Source organism: Artemia franciscana, chromosome 15 (genome assembly GCF_032884065.1).
Source record: "Artemia franciscana chromosome 15, ASM3288406v1, whole genome shotgun sequence".
NCBI lineage: Eukaryota > Metazoa > Arthropoda > Branchiopoda > Anostraca > Artemiidae > Artemia > Artemia franciscana.
The window spans coordinates 1,429,271-1,444,778 of NC_088877.1; the positions used below are offsets into that span (position 1 = coordinate 1,429,271).

Here is a 15,508-nt window from a genome sequence, read left to right on the forward strand (position 1 = left end):
TAGCGCCCCTCGAGGAATTTATAGTCCAGTAAACGACACAGCACTCGCACGCGATTCTGACTAATGGATGATTCGTCTAGGTTTGATCTGTTTTGACTGAAAAACCTCTTTCTAGCAAATTTATTTACTATAGGCTGCCTCCACGTAGTAGTATAATATTCGTAGGCCTGAATACATAATGAGTCGGAGGAGATAGGCTTGAGACTGTCTGTGCAGGATCTCGACTTTTGTTGATAGAAGAGCATTGTCAAGTGCTGAAAACTATGTTTTGACCAAGATGCGCCCAGGATTGCACAAAGCCTCAATACATACAGGAGGTCCCAGGGACTTCTTACTCTCCGGTTCCAAGCCGGCTTAAGCACTTCGGCGTAGACCTGAGAAAATATGTTGATTCCCGTCCTACACTGGTATCAGGTATCATTGCTTCTCCTGAGACCAGAATAATTTCAATAATTCAAAGAACATGAAAATTTGAACTTGGAATGTTACGACGTGAAAAAATTGCTATCGTATCGACATTTTGAGTGACCAATTCATACAATTCGAACTGGACTTATTAGCAGTTTCAGTAACCCATATCCCACGGGTAGGAAGCATGAAATTAGGTGATATAGAATTTGTTTGCTCAGGCAGGAAGGCTGGGGTAAAATAGACAGGGAGTAGGGCTCATCATGAATAAGGACGCTGCCAAGTCTTTTTCAGGCTCGGAAGGTATAAATAATAGAACACTAATTGATCATTTTATGACTAAAAAGTTTAGGGTATCAGTTATAGAAGTATACTGCCCTGTAGAACCGACTGACGGAGATACTAGTGATTCAGATGAATTTTACTTACAGTTACATGAGCAAATAGACAGGATTCCAGGTAGAATGATGTTTTTACTAAGAGATTTTAACGCCCAGGTCGGTAGAAATAGGGATAGACAGTATCCTAGCCTAGGTAAATTTGGTGTAGGAAAAGAAAACAGTAATGACTACACACTTCTGAAATTTTGTTAGCATAATAATCTAGTTATAACCAAAACGGTGTTTGGTCATAAAATGGCTCACAAGCCAAGATCTTGGCTTGTGCTCTTGAAGAGCCAAGATCTTGGCTCTTCTATCAACAAAAGTCGAGATCCTGCACAGACAGTCTCAAGCCTATCTCCTTTACTTTGTCAGGTCACAATTAACTATTGTGTATCCGGCTCTCCTTCCCCCTTCTACCAAAAGCATTTGAACCAAGGTTCAAGTTTAAGAAGTAGTATTGAAAAAAGTTATCACACTAGCACAGAAAGCAACGACAGTAGACATAAACATGTAACATTATAAAAACATTGTCGTTTTTTGTCAGGTACATTGTAAAAACATATAACCTTGTTGGTACATCATGTTATTTGTCAGGTACATCATAAACATATAACATTACAAAAACATTGTCGGTTTTTGTCAGGTACACGGTGAAAACACATAACCTTGTTGGTACATCATGTTTTTGTCAGGTACCTCATAAGCATATAATATTATAAAAACACTGTCGTTTTTTGTCAGGTATATTGTAAAAGCATATAATCTTGTCGGTACATCATGTACTTTGTCAGGTACATAATAAACATATAACGTTACAAAAATATTGTCGTTTTTTGTCAGGTACATTATGAAAACATGTAACCTTGTCGGTATATCATGTTTTTTGTAAGGTACACGATAAGTATATAACATTATAAAAACATTATCGTTTTCTGTCAGGCACACTATAAAAATATATAACCTTTCGGTATATCATGTTTTTCGTCAGGTACATTGTAAAAACATATAACCTTGTCGGTACATGATAAGCATATAACATTTTAAAAACATTGTCGTTTTTTGTCAGGTACATTTTGAAAACATATAACCTTGTCGGTATATCATGTTTTTTGTCAGGTAAATGATAAGCATATAACATTATAAAAACATTGTCGTGTTTCGTCGGGTACATTGCAAAAACATATGACGATGGTCCCGATTGACCTATCATTTAAAAACAAAAACAACAAAATAAAACATTACAAGAGAAAAATCTTCATTTATTTAGGATTTCTACAAACGCTAGCACAAAGCTCTTTCTATAAAACTCAGTTCTTGCATTGATAGGATTTAGAACCGGAATTTTTTGGCTTTTGATAGAGGTAAACGGGACTTTTGTGGGCAATAAGGGGCTGGGAGTAGATATTAAAAACGTGGGCTAAGACACAGATTATTCTCGAAATTAGTGCAATAAGTAATAGGTCGGGCTGCAAAGGTGGAGAGGCGGAATTCCTTGAGGAGGAGAATGTAAAGCACTTTGTCCGGGTGTAAATAATTCTCAGGTCTCTCTTCTGCCTACTTTTGGTATTTTAACTAGCTACAACGAATATATATATATATATATATATATATATATATATATATATATATATATATATATATATATATATATATATATATATATATATATATGCGTATATGTATATAATTTTTATAATGAATATATATAATGTTCATTATTCAGTCGTACATATAATTCATTATTCAGATACGGGTTATAGCAGCTTTAATTGCACCCAGTAAATGACCCTGTATTACAACCAGAAACTGCAGCTGGTGATGCATTGGTTGTTCCAAAAATAATTGCACCATTTAATACTTAATTACACCATCAGAAAGCACTGCATTGTCATGATGTCCTGAAACACACAAAACTTGTCCGATTTTATTACACCTCGTAATGCTTTTTTTTCACCCGTATTTTGTATATGAAAATTCCGCACGGTAAGACGTTTATTATTCCACCATTAAATACACAATTAACTATTGTGTATCCGGCTCTCCTTCCCCCTTCTACCAAAAGCATTTGAACCAAGGTTCAAGTTTAAGAAGTAGTATTGAAAAAAGTTATCACACTAGCACAGAAAGCAACGACAGTAGATCAGCTCTCTCTTTTCTTACCTTGACATATTGGATTATATTCTTACCTTGACAGTTCCCAAATCCATAGGTTTTTTGATAATTTGATGATAGTCACTTAAACCAAGTAGGTCCGCATCCACAGGTTTGTAGAATGGCCAGGCATATTGCTGAATAGAAATAATGATAGTCAAGTTATGATTATAACATGCTACAAAGCACTAATACGTCTAACATGTTTAAGAACTTTCACAAGTAGTTAAAACACCAAAGAAAAAGAAAATAAAATCTCTATGTTTTAATTGATTAAGCCAATCAGATTGATTAAACATATATCAGACAGTTCGTGGTAACGAACTGTGGTATGGAGCGACCCGGCTCAATAGTAACCGATACTCTAAAAAATGGAATTTTGATACCAATAGTTACATCAAAAGAATCGCATTTTAATGCTGATTTTAAATATATAAGTTTCATCAAGATCAGCTATACCCATCAAAAGTTACGAGCCTCAGCGTATCAGAGAACCTTATTGTAGAAGTTTCAAGCTCCTATCTACAAAAATGTGGAATTTCGCATTTTTTTGCCAGAAGACAGATCACGGATGCGTGTTTATTTGTTTGTTTGTTGTTGTTTTTTTTTCCAGGGGTGATCGTATCGACTGAGTGGTCCTAGAATTTTGCGAGAGGGATCATTCTAACGGAAATTAAAAGTTCTAGTGCCCTTTTTAAGTGAACAAAAAAATTGGAGGGCACCTAGGCCCCCTCCCACGCTCATTTTCTGCCCAAAGTCACCGGATCAAAAATTCTGAGATAGCCATTTTATTCACCATAGTCAAAAAACCTATTAACTATGTCTTTGGGGATGACTTACTCCCCCACAGTCCCCGTGGGAGGGGCTGCAAGTTAGAAACTTCGACTAGTGTTTACATATAGTAATGGTTATTGGGAAGTGTACAGACGTTTTCACAGGGATTTTTTTTGTTTAGGGGGGGGGGTTACTTGGGAAGATATTTCCATGAAGAAACTTCTCATGGGGGGAGAGAATTTCAATGAAGGGGGCGCAGGATTTTCTAGCAATATTTGAAAAAACAATAAAAAAAAATATGAAAAGTTTTTTCTACTGAAAGTAAGGAGCAGCATTAAAACAAAACGAACAAAAATTATTACGCATATGAGGGGTTTACCTCCTCGTTATACCTCACTCTTTACGCTAAAGTATTTTTAGTAATTTCAACTATTTATTCTACGGCCTTTGTGATTCAGAGTTCATTCTTAAGGAATTGGGAAAAAATCTAAGCTTTAGTGTAAAGAGCGAGGTATCGACGAAGGTTGAACCCCCTCATATACACAATAAAACCATACGAATATAGAAGTCCGTTTCGTAAGTTACGTATATTTTTTACCAATGAAAACGTTTGTAAAAAATTATACATTCTAGTTGTTTTTTTTTTAAGTAATCAAAAACTTGGAGGGCAACTAGGCCTCCTCCCTCCCTTCTTTTTCTCAAAATCTTCCGATTATTTGCAATTAATTAATATGAAAATTTCGTTTTAATTATTTATGGGCAGAGAGCCAAGATCAAAACATGCGTTAATTCAAAAACGTCCAGAAATTAAATAAAAAAAACAAGTTTTTTAAATGAAAGTAAGGAGTTACATTAAAACTTAAAACGAACAGATATTACTCCGTATATGAAAGGGCTTTTCCTCCTCAACGCTCCGCTCTTTACGCTAAAGTTTCTTAATGTTTTAAAAATAGAGTTAAGAGAAAGTGTCAAACTTTAGCGTAAAGAGCGAGGCGTTGAGGAGGAAAAGCCCTTTCATATACGGAGCAATTTCTGCTCGTTTTAAGTTTTAATGTTGCTCCTTAATTTCATTAAAAAAAAAACTTGTTGTTTTTTTAATATCCTTAAAAACGAAAAGTTCAGTTATTATCAAAATATGCAATTATGCACTTCCGTGTCGTAAGGGACTAAAAAAACAACAAAAAGCGTGGATCTAAAATGAAAAAATAAAGCTAAAACACTATGCGCGACACAGCTGAATAAAGTACAGCGCTGAAGGCGTAGATTGTCTTTGGGAATCAACAGAGTCCATGTTCAAACTTTGGCGTATATCCGACATCAGAGAAAAGAACTGCCCTAATTGTCAACTTACAAATGCTCGTCTTTGTTCTTTAGCTAGCCTTCGACGAATCCAGAGATGCCTGCGGAGCAGAACAAAGAGTGATTGAGCTCTAGATATTCTTCTGTTGACGTCTTGACCGGATGCTCTTTCCGAATCCGATTCGGAACCCTGACAGATAAATCAACCTTTTCAAGCGGGATACTATAGAGGGCAAGTTGATCGTCCGTTGTAGCATTCAGATCAACTACTTTCGTTTTCTTTGTATTTACCCTTAGGGCAAAGTAGGCTGAGAAACGAACCACTTCGTCAGGCATTTACTGGGCTGAGTGTGGGCTCGAGGCACCAAGATTTACATCGTCTACGTAATCGAGATCCGTTAAAATGACGTTTCTACCAACTACTATTTGGTCAAATCTCCGTAGAGCATTTCGAGGGACTAATAGAAATAATAGTTGAAAAAGACCCGAGAGAGTAAACAGCCTTTTTTGACATCACATTTTACACAGCACCTGCCGTGCAAAAAGTAGCAAAAGGCAACATAGTAGCAATGTTACTTGGTAGTTTTCATAGCACAGTGAAATATGTTGGAAGATTTTGTCTGAAAATATCCTTTTTACATATAAAAATACTTTTTGCTCAAAGAAAAGTTGTTAAAGCACAAGTTTTGCTGCTAAAGTGTCGGTAGCTTCTGAAATTCTGTCAAATTCTATTACTGACAGCTTTGGAACTTTTTCCATACCTGCATAGAACAGTAAAGAATCTTCGCCATAGATTCACACTAGGGATGCACATACTTGGTAATAAGCTTCCCGGATGTTGACGAATCCCAGAGGCACATTATCTTTAACGAGAATCTTCCACAAAATTTGCCGTTAAATCCTATGAATATGCTGATGAGGGGAAGGATTAAAAGTGCTAGCTTAGAGATCAGCTTAGAATCCTAAGGAGTCAAGAAGAATAATTTCCAAACCACTGACTATGACAAGATTTTTCAGCTGATAAGATGCAAAGGAAATGTGGAGGACACTTCTAATGAAACAAATATTCAACAATTGTTGAAGTTGTTCACTGAATGATCAACAAATATCAAAATTCGTAACAATAGTAAGGAAAGGGGAAGAGCGTAGGACCAGCTTTAACACTACAGGATAAGATATGTTATATAGATAAGATATAAGAAATAACGGTGAGAATAACAAAAACTTTGAAACTTAAGGAGAGGCTAGAGAACTACATCCCTCCCCCCACGTTCATCCATGGTTACACTTATCTTGATATTTTTTATCTTTTGAAAAATCAATCAATGTGACATTTTCACTCACTCTTAAAGTACCTAGGACAGTGCAAATGAAGTCTTATTGTTTGAATTGGTTAAGTGAAAATTTGCGCAACCACAAATGCCTTAAGACATCAGGAAAAATGAGATTTTTTTTTAAATTAAAAAGACCATCATATGCAGTCATGAAAGTACTGGTGGAACTGGGACTAAACTAAAAAAAGTGGGAGAAATAAGCTACAAACAGGTTAAAAAGGTACATTTTTAATTAGATTGGCATCCAAAGAGAACCAAATTACCGTAATACGAGTTCCTGGTAACTAAAGAATAGCGAAAAATGAAGTGGCAAATGAAGCAGCCAAGCCTGTGACACTGTTGGGATACTATGGTCCAGAACCTTTCATCCACATTCCTTAGAGCTGCTGGAAGGCGGCGGCGAGGAGTTGTGGCAACGAGAGACCGTAAAAAAGTGATTTAGGAAGGTGGATGCAAAAAAAAACTAAGGAATTACTCCTAAAGTTTAACCCCACCTAAACAGGTCTGAGATGAGAATGGTTACAGAAGCCATAACAGGAATTGGAAATTTTGGGAAATATATTCCCGAATAAGAATTACTGAATCCAAATTATGCCAAAAGTGCGAGCTTGCTAATGTGAAAACAAGAAGGATCTGATTGAAGAATGCCCAGCTATGATTAGAAACCAGCATGGAATATTTCTCAACATTATTATTAAGCTGGAGGACATAGTCTTATGGTCTTCTCGCCAGGGTAAAGGACCAGTTTGATGAGAGAACCCTTGGTCGGGTATATAATACGTTTTTTGCACCACATGTGCTATTTTTGACACCTGTTTGGAAATTTTTCTCTGGATCTGATAAAAAGCAAATCTCATCGCTGTTCTTTAGGTTCTGCAAGTATTTTCTTAGTATCCCCATTTGGATTCGTAATAGTTATATTTCGCGACGGTGTGGTGTTGAGATTTGTCAAAACATGGACGGACTGTCACGTAGATTTGCTGATTGCTGCAACCGAATTATTGATTTTCCACTGACTTGCCTTCTATCAAGTGCCTAGCGCCGCCAGCAGTGAAAACTTAGGATGTTCAAACCATATACTAGAGCATGAAGAAGACAATGAATAAAGGGTTGATTCAGTTATATTTATGGAATGTGCTGAAGGGAGCGGGAGTAAGTTAGAAGAGCCGTACTGGTACCGGTATATTGGTAAACAATATTCTAGAGCATGAATAAGACAATGAATAAAGGGTTGATTCAGTTATATTTATGGTATGTGCAGAAGGGAGCGGGAGTAAGTTTGAAGAGCCGTAGGCAGCTCAAGTACCCACACTTCCCACAAGACTTCATTAGAAATACGTCAATTTCATAAGGAGAACCCTTTGGTAGCTGATTGGAGGATAAATTATTTGAATAAAAAAGTGTTTTACGTGTTGTGCGTGTTCATTTTTTTCTTTGTTTTTCTGTGCCCTTATTGTTTTTCTTTGCATTTTTTATACTCATCTTTGGTGCATTTATGCTGTATGCAGAGGGTAACAATGAATTGTTATTATTATAGTGAAGGAGGGAGAAATCCGAGAGTTGACAAAGTATATCATAAGGGCCGGGAGGCTAAATCAGTCATTGAACCCCCAACCACGAATGGAGCATAGTGTTTGAGGTGTGAAAGCAATGTGTCTTAGAGGTTTGACCATCAATCCAGTGATAGTGGCCCCCCTCTTTAATAATAACGATAACATAGCTTTAATTTAAAGGTGCAGGCAAGTTTAAGAATCAACACATTGTTATTGCCTGAATTTTTAGTGATGAAAAGCGTTGTTAAATTTGAATAGTTAGTCTTAATGATTTGTTTTCACGGTTAAAGTGGCAATACTGACAAAAATGGTAGGCTAATAATTTTTAAAGAACCAAAAGAAAAATCTTAGAAAATTGCAGTTTCCCGGCATGAACAGACCTAAGATGTGTATTATTGTACATCAGAGGTCAAAAATGTTTCTGTTCCAGTCAAAGATACGTTTGCCAATTCAAAAAAAAGCGAATATTTAGCTTAAGAAAGAATTATACCTTGAAATGTTGTTTTGCCATCTATAGATGGCACGGCACTATTTGTAGATCCAGCTATTAGTGCATATAGCGCATCAAGGCATTGACTAGTGCTGTTGACCTTAAATCCTGCTGACAGCTGTAATAATCTGTTCAAAACAGAGTTCCGCTTAATCTGTTCTAGTTAGTTAAAATCTGTTCCAGTTAGAGCTGTTCCAGCTCTAACTGGGATTGTCACAGATCTTTTCAAACGTCACCTACAACCTGCAGCACTGTCATCTACAATAATTGATCATTTAATCCCCTCCCAATACAAAAGCAAGGATTTAAATCCAATGGATATTAGTATTATTGAGTACGCTGTTGCTTGACTGCTAAGAGTCCAAATACCAAGAACATTAAAATAGAACATTTTTTGCCTCCCTAGACCCATCTTAGGTGTATTCATTCCTGAGAATCGGGATTTTTTAAGATTTTCCATTTAATTGTTCCAAAATTAATACCTCATTATCGTCAGCGTTGTAAATTTGAACTGTGAAAAAATATGCAACACTAACAAATCAAATTTGATACAATATTTCTTCAGCAAAAATTCAAACATCAACAATTTCTCAATTTCTAATACCACTACGCTATCAAAAGCAAGCTACATCTTCTTTAACTTATACGGTACAATATGTCTTTTGCTTATTTTTAACCGACGTTTCCTTCTTTTTTTATGTACTACTGTTAATAACTGCATATAGAGGACCTGTCACTAAAAATTGGATTCCCGATTATGCCTAGTTTTTAAAAATGTATATGGTTATGTTAGTTCTCACTTAACTAGTTCCCACAATCTAACTCCTTTTCAATGTCCCTTTCAATGGCACTTGAACGTAATCCTTCTGACTGTGACTTGAGACCTTACAGTGTCTAATTATTCAAAATATTTCTGTGCAGCTACAAATAATTTAGCAATGAATTGCCAGGCCAGATTCACCGATGACGGCCAGCAAAACGCCCCTTTAAATAGTCCCATAGACTACACCCCATCTGTGATCAAAAAGTAAGATTTGTGTATGTGGTGTATGAAACAGTTACAAATAATTTAGTAATGAGTTATCATAGCAGTAGCGGTGAAAGTTGTCAGCAAATAGACCCTGTAAAGACCCCATAGCCCCATCTGTGATGAAAACGCAGCAAAATTCTTTTTATAACATTGAATATATTTTAAAGATTACAAGCATAAGACTATATGACGATTGATGCTGCTTAACTTCCTTCTATATTTGCTGACATTTTATTTTAGATTGAGTCACAAGAAAGGGCCATATTCTGGCATTTTGGCCTACAATAAGACAAGTTTGGCCTAAACAAGTTCAAAATATTATCTAGCAAAAATTCTGAGAACTATTGGAAAGAGTATTTACACAGCCTCAGAGTCTCACAGGCTACACCGATGTGTGGTGCATCATTCGCCACTAAAAATGCCTGCACTCTATAGAAAATGAGTTTGCACACTGGAATAAACTTAAGTTACATTATAAAGATTGTAATTTTTGATACTTCATCTATCTACTTTCTGCAAACAGCACGTGTTACTTTGGCCACTTTTGCTTTTTCTTGTCAGGTCATAATAAGGAAATACCTTCTTTTTCTGGGGCCCTTGAAATAATGGTAACAAACAGGGCCCAAAATGATCGGAATCTTTATTAAAGGAAACACTTTCTAATCTCTGTCGAAGTCTGGCCATATTCTAGTAGATTTACTTTGATGCTCATTTTTTTAGGCTTTTGAAACAATGGTAAAGGTTGCACCAACAGCCCATAGTATCTAAGCGTTTAACTTATGAAAACAAGAAAGAAAATAATAAATGAAGAGAGAAAAATCAAATAGGTGAAAAAAAACGAGGATTTCGTCAGCCAGTAGCAAAATATGCAGATGAAAATCAAGCAAATATTTCGAGAAGGACCTCCGCCAAGTCGTTCTTAGTGCTAAAAAAAAATGTAAGAAAGAGGAAAAAAACAACAACAGAAACTAACCTTCTTAAGTGGACTTAAGTCTCAGAACGTATCTAAGCGTTTAAAAACCCGATTTAAAACAAAATCACCTAGTGAAAAGAAACTTCATTTAAAGGTGAGCCCCCCCCCCCTCCCCCTCTGCATCTTGAAAAAAAAGGAAAATTGCTTTTGTGCATGAGTAGTAGTGACCTGTATCCTTCTTACCAGAAAGGGCCTGAGTTTGACAAACAGGCTCCGAAACACTGTCAATATTATTAAAAAGAAAACACTTTCTAAGCTATATCGAAATTTGACCGCTTTCTAGTAATCATACAACGATGATGCATTTCTTGGGCTTTTGAAATAATGATAACAGAATCTAAATTAATATTAATATTAATAAAAGAAAATGAGCATGCAAATAGCAAATTATAATTATTATCATGATAATAATTATAACAGCAGAACTGATCAAAACAATAAAAGAAACAATACAAAACTTACTGCATGTTTTTTGGAGAACAGCTCTTTTAATATTTCGGAGCAATACTTCAACGAACCTAACAAGCTCCCGTGCTTCCCAGAATTCTGAAAAAAGAAAAAAAAAACTAAAAAAAAAAACCTTAAAGAACTTAAAAGAATATATAAAATTTATAAGAATATATATATATATATATATATATATATATATATATATATATATATATATATATATATATATATATATATATATTTATAAGAATAATATCATAAGAATTAATATTAATAACAATATATAATATAATAATAATATTATAGGAATAATAATATATAATATAATATTATATAATATATAATATATTTATAAGAATATATAAAATTTACTTAAAAGAATATAGCTCCCGTGCTTCCCAGAATTCTGAAAGAAAGAAAAAACTAAAAAAAACCTTAAAGAACTTAAAAGAATATTTTAAGAACCTTAAGAAAACTTCGTGGTAAAGAACTGTACATAAGGAGCGAGTCGTATTACTGGGAGCCAAAACAAAAAATATTTTAGTTACACTATATAAGTCAAAAGAAATGTTTTTATATAGACTATAAATGAATAAAATTGATTAAGTTTAAAGTTGTCCACCAAAAGTTACGAGCCTCATAAATTTGTTTGGTTTTTATAAAGGGATAAAACACCCTTAAAAATGCAAGTGATCTTAATGAAAAGTATATTACAAATTAAGCATATCAGAGAAGCCAATTGCGGAGGTTTTCGAGTCCTTATCTACAAAAATACTAAATATCGTATTTTTTACGAGAAGGATAAAGACATTTTGATAACAATATACTAAACGTTTCATGGTAACGAACAATAGAAGTTTTTTGTTCAATAAATGATGCTAGTAATGAAATGAAACAACACCAGATGTTACTGATTCCCATCATATAGGGCTCGAGTTTTTTATTGTTTTAAAAAGTAGATTTATGAGAAAGAGTCAAACTTTAGCGTATAGAGCGGGGCGTTGAGGAAGGGACAGCCCCTTTCATATACGGAATAATTCCTGTTTGTTTTAAGTCTTAATGTCGCTCCTTACTTTCAGTTAAAAACTTACTTTCACTTGTTTTTTTTTATATTTAATATCTGAACGTTTTTGAATTAATGCAGGTTTTGATTTTGGCTCACCATAAACACAAATTAAAACAAAATTTGCAAACTAACTTTACTCTTTTTTTTTCGCTAAATGGCTTTCTCAAAGTTTTGATTAGACGATTCTGAGAAAAAGAGCCGGGGAATGGGGCCTAGTTGCCCTCCAATTTTTTTTTTTTTTTTTACTTAAAAAGGCCGCTAGAACTTCTAATTTTATTTACGAACGTTATTACTAGTAATAAATACATGTAACTTACAAATTAACTTACCTAAAAAAAAAAACTATATTCGCATATTTTTATTACGTATATAGGGGGGTTCGCCCCCTCATCAATACCTCACTCTTTACACTAAAGTTCGAATTTTGTTCCAATTCTTTAAGAATGATCCCTGAATCACAAAGGCCGTAGAATAAATGCTTGAAATTACTAAAAATACTTTAGCGTAAAGAGCGAGGTATTGAGGACGGGAAGAGCCCTTTCATATACATAGTAATTTCTATTCGTTCTATCTTTTAATGTTGCTCCTTCCTTTCAGTTACTTGTTTTTTTATTTAATTTCTGAAAGTTTTTGAATTAACGCAGGTTTTGATTCTGGCTCTCCGTGCATGAAAAATAAAAAAAAAATTGGCATATTAATTTTACTTTTTTGGCTAAATGACTTTCCCAAAGTTTTGATCGGACAATTTTAAGAAAAAAGGGCGGGGAAGGGGGCCTAGTTGCCCTCCAATTTTTTGGTTACTTAAAAATACCACTAGAACTTTCAGTTTGATTTACGAATGTTTTTAATAGCAATTGATATACGAGACTTACAAAATAACTTGCGTGATGAACTTCTATATTCGTATATTTTTATTACGTATATAAGGGGGTTGGCCCCCTCTTCAATACCTCGCTCTTTATACTAAAGTTGGAATTTTGTTCCATTCTTTAAGAATGACTCCTGAATCACAAAGGCCGTCTAATTAGAATAATAGCTCTTATAAAATTACTAAAAATACTTTACGGTAAAGAGCAAGGTATTGAGGAGGGGACGAATCCCCTCATATACGTAATAATTTCTGTTCGCTTTATCTTTTAATGTTGCTCCTTACTTTCAGTTAAAAAACTTGTTTTTCTTTATTTTAATCTCTGAACGTTTCCGAATTAATGCAAGTTTTGATTTTGGCTCATCTTACATGAATAATTAAAATAAAATTTGCATATTAATTTTACTTTTTTTGGCTAAATGGCTTTCTCAAAGTTTTGATCGTTCGATTTAAAAAAAAAAGTGCGTGGGAAAAGGGCGTGGGAGAGTGCCTAGTTGCTCTCCGATTTTTTCGGTTGCCTAATAAGGTCACTAGAACTTTTAATTTTATTTATGAACGTTTTTATTACTAATTAATATACGTAACTTACAAATTAACTTACGTAACGAACTTCTATATTCGTAAATTTTTTTAAGTATATGAGGGGGTTCGCCCTTTTGTCAATACCTCGCTCTTTGCACATTTGTTAAATATCGTTAATTAAATATCGTTAATTAAACATTAGTTGATTAAATATTTAAATTTATTTAAAATATCGACTGTCATCTACTTCTGCTAATTAGAAGTTGAATCTTTGATTTATATAGTCTGAGCCTAGTTTGGATTATCTATACCAGCCCCCACCCCTCAAATCCGTCCATGAGCTCAGTTTACTTTTAAGGAAGTGTGAATAATTAAATTACATTTTGTTTCTCATGTATTCATGTTATTTGACACAATAAATTCGTATCGTATCACAAGTTGTTTTGCTCACACATTTTGCGCAATTAACAAGGAAATTAAAAAAAATCACACAAATACAATATTATTAAGACTAAACGAAGAATAACCTAAAAGGGAAACTCAGTAAAAATTAAAGAAAATTGTTAATAATTTAAGAAATTTTAAACTTTAACTACAATTTAAATTTTTTTTAGATTTACTTTATACGTTTGTTTACTTTAAAATTCATGTTCAATTTGAAACCTGAATAGTGACAAAAAGAAGTCTTAAATAAAGAGAAAATCCGAAAACAGGTGCGGGCAGATTGAAACTTGTGACGAAAAGATTTTTCTACGGATTTTTTTGGGGGGATTTTTTTATGGCCTACAACTAACAAGAATTATGTTACCTGGTTTGACATGTCCTTGACAACCTTCTTAACCTGTCTTCCGGAAGATTCGCTTCGAGATCCAATAGATGAAACAGAATTCTGGGAGTTAGTCCATTTTGGCACTTTGGATACAGCAGCAGTGCTTTCTAAAGAGTTCCCAGTAGTAGTGTCAGCTTTCCTTTTTACGCCTTTCATGTGTTGCTGCAAAAATATCACAACTCAAGCTATTTGATGGTCTTTTTAATTTAATTTGTTGCTGCATAAATAATTTTGCTGCAAAAACGACTAACTTCATTTAGTGGAATTCTTGTTTAATTTTTTACTGCAGAAATAATGTTGCTACAAAAAACATGTTTCTTCAAAAACAAGTGTTGTTGTGCAAAATTATGCACAACAACACTTGTTGTTGTGCATAATTTTGTTATTAGTTGTTGTTGTGCATGTTATTAGTGCTCCAAATTATGGTGCTCCAAAGTGTGCTGTTGCAAAATTAAAGTACATGAAAATACTAAATAGACTTCTTAGTATATGTGTTACAGCAAAAAAAAATAAAACAACTCGAGCAACTTAATAGTTTTCTTTTTCAATTTGTTGCTGCAAAAAAAAACTTACTGCACAATACGTGGCGCTCTAAAAATTTGCGCCTCTAAAAATAATGCTGCTGCACAAACGCGTTACCACATAAAAGAACCAGCTATTCAATAGAATTTTAATTAAATACGGGAAGGGAAAATGATGCTGTTATACCCGGTGTGTTGCTATAAAAATAAACCGACTCAAGCTATTCTATGGATTTTCTTATTAAATGTGTTACTTTAAAAGTAACGTTGCTGCACAAAACCTATACTGCAAAAATAAAGCAACCTAATCGATCTAATGGAATCTTTATTAAATGGGCTACTTCAAAAAAATTTTCTTATCAAAGGTATTTATGCAAAAATTATGTGGCTAAAAAATAAAACAGCTGCTGCACAAACGTTGCACATGCTGCTGCACAAACGCGTTACCACATAAAAAAGAACAGCCCAAGTTATTCAATGGAATTTTAATTAAATACGGTGCAAGGAAAATGATGCTGTTATACCCGGTGTGTTGCTATAAAAATAAACCGACTCAAGCTATTCTATGGATTTTCTTCTTATTAAATGTGTTACTTCAAAACTAACGTTGCTGCACAAAACCTATACTGCAAAAATAAAGCAACCAAAAATAATTTTTCAAAAATAATTTTTCAAAAATAATTTTTCAAAAATAATTTTGCTGTAAGATATGTGTTGCTACAAAAAAACCAGTACTGCAACTAAATCAAGCAAATCGAGTTATTTAATGAACTTTTTTTTTCTTATCAAAGGTGTTGATGCAAAAATTATGTGGCTAAAAAATAAAACAGCTTAGGCTATATCATTGATTTTTCATT

General features: G+C 34.0%; 1 protein-coding gene across 1 annotated transcript in view; it reads right to left on the reverse strand.

Moving 5' to 3' along the window:
- Nucleotides 1–15,508, reverse strand: part of LOC136036689 (bromodomain-containing protein 3-like) — a 131,461-nt gene that overhangs the window by 79,059 nt on the left and 36,894 nt on the right. The window contains exons 4-6 of the mRNA XM_065718999.1: nt 14,110–14,292; nt 10,858–10,941; nt 2,978–3,079 (exon numbers count right to left, since the gene is read on the reverse strand). Of these exons, the coding sequence (XP_065575071.1) occupies nt 2,978–3,079; nt 10,858–10,941; nt 14,110–14,292 (369 nt within the window). The remainder of the gene's footprint in view (nt 1–2,977; nt 3,080–10,857; nt 10,942–14,109; nt 14,293–15,508) is intronic.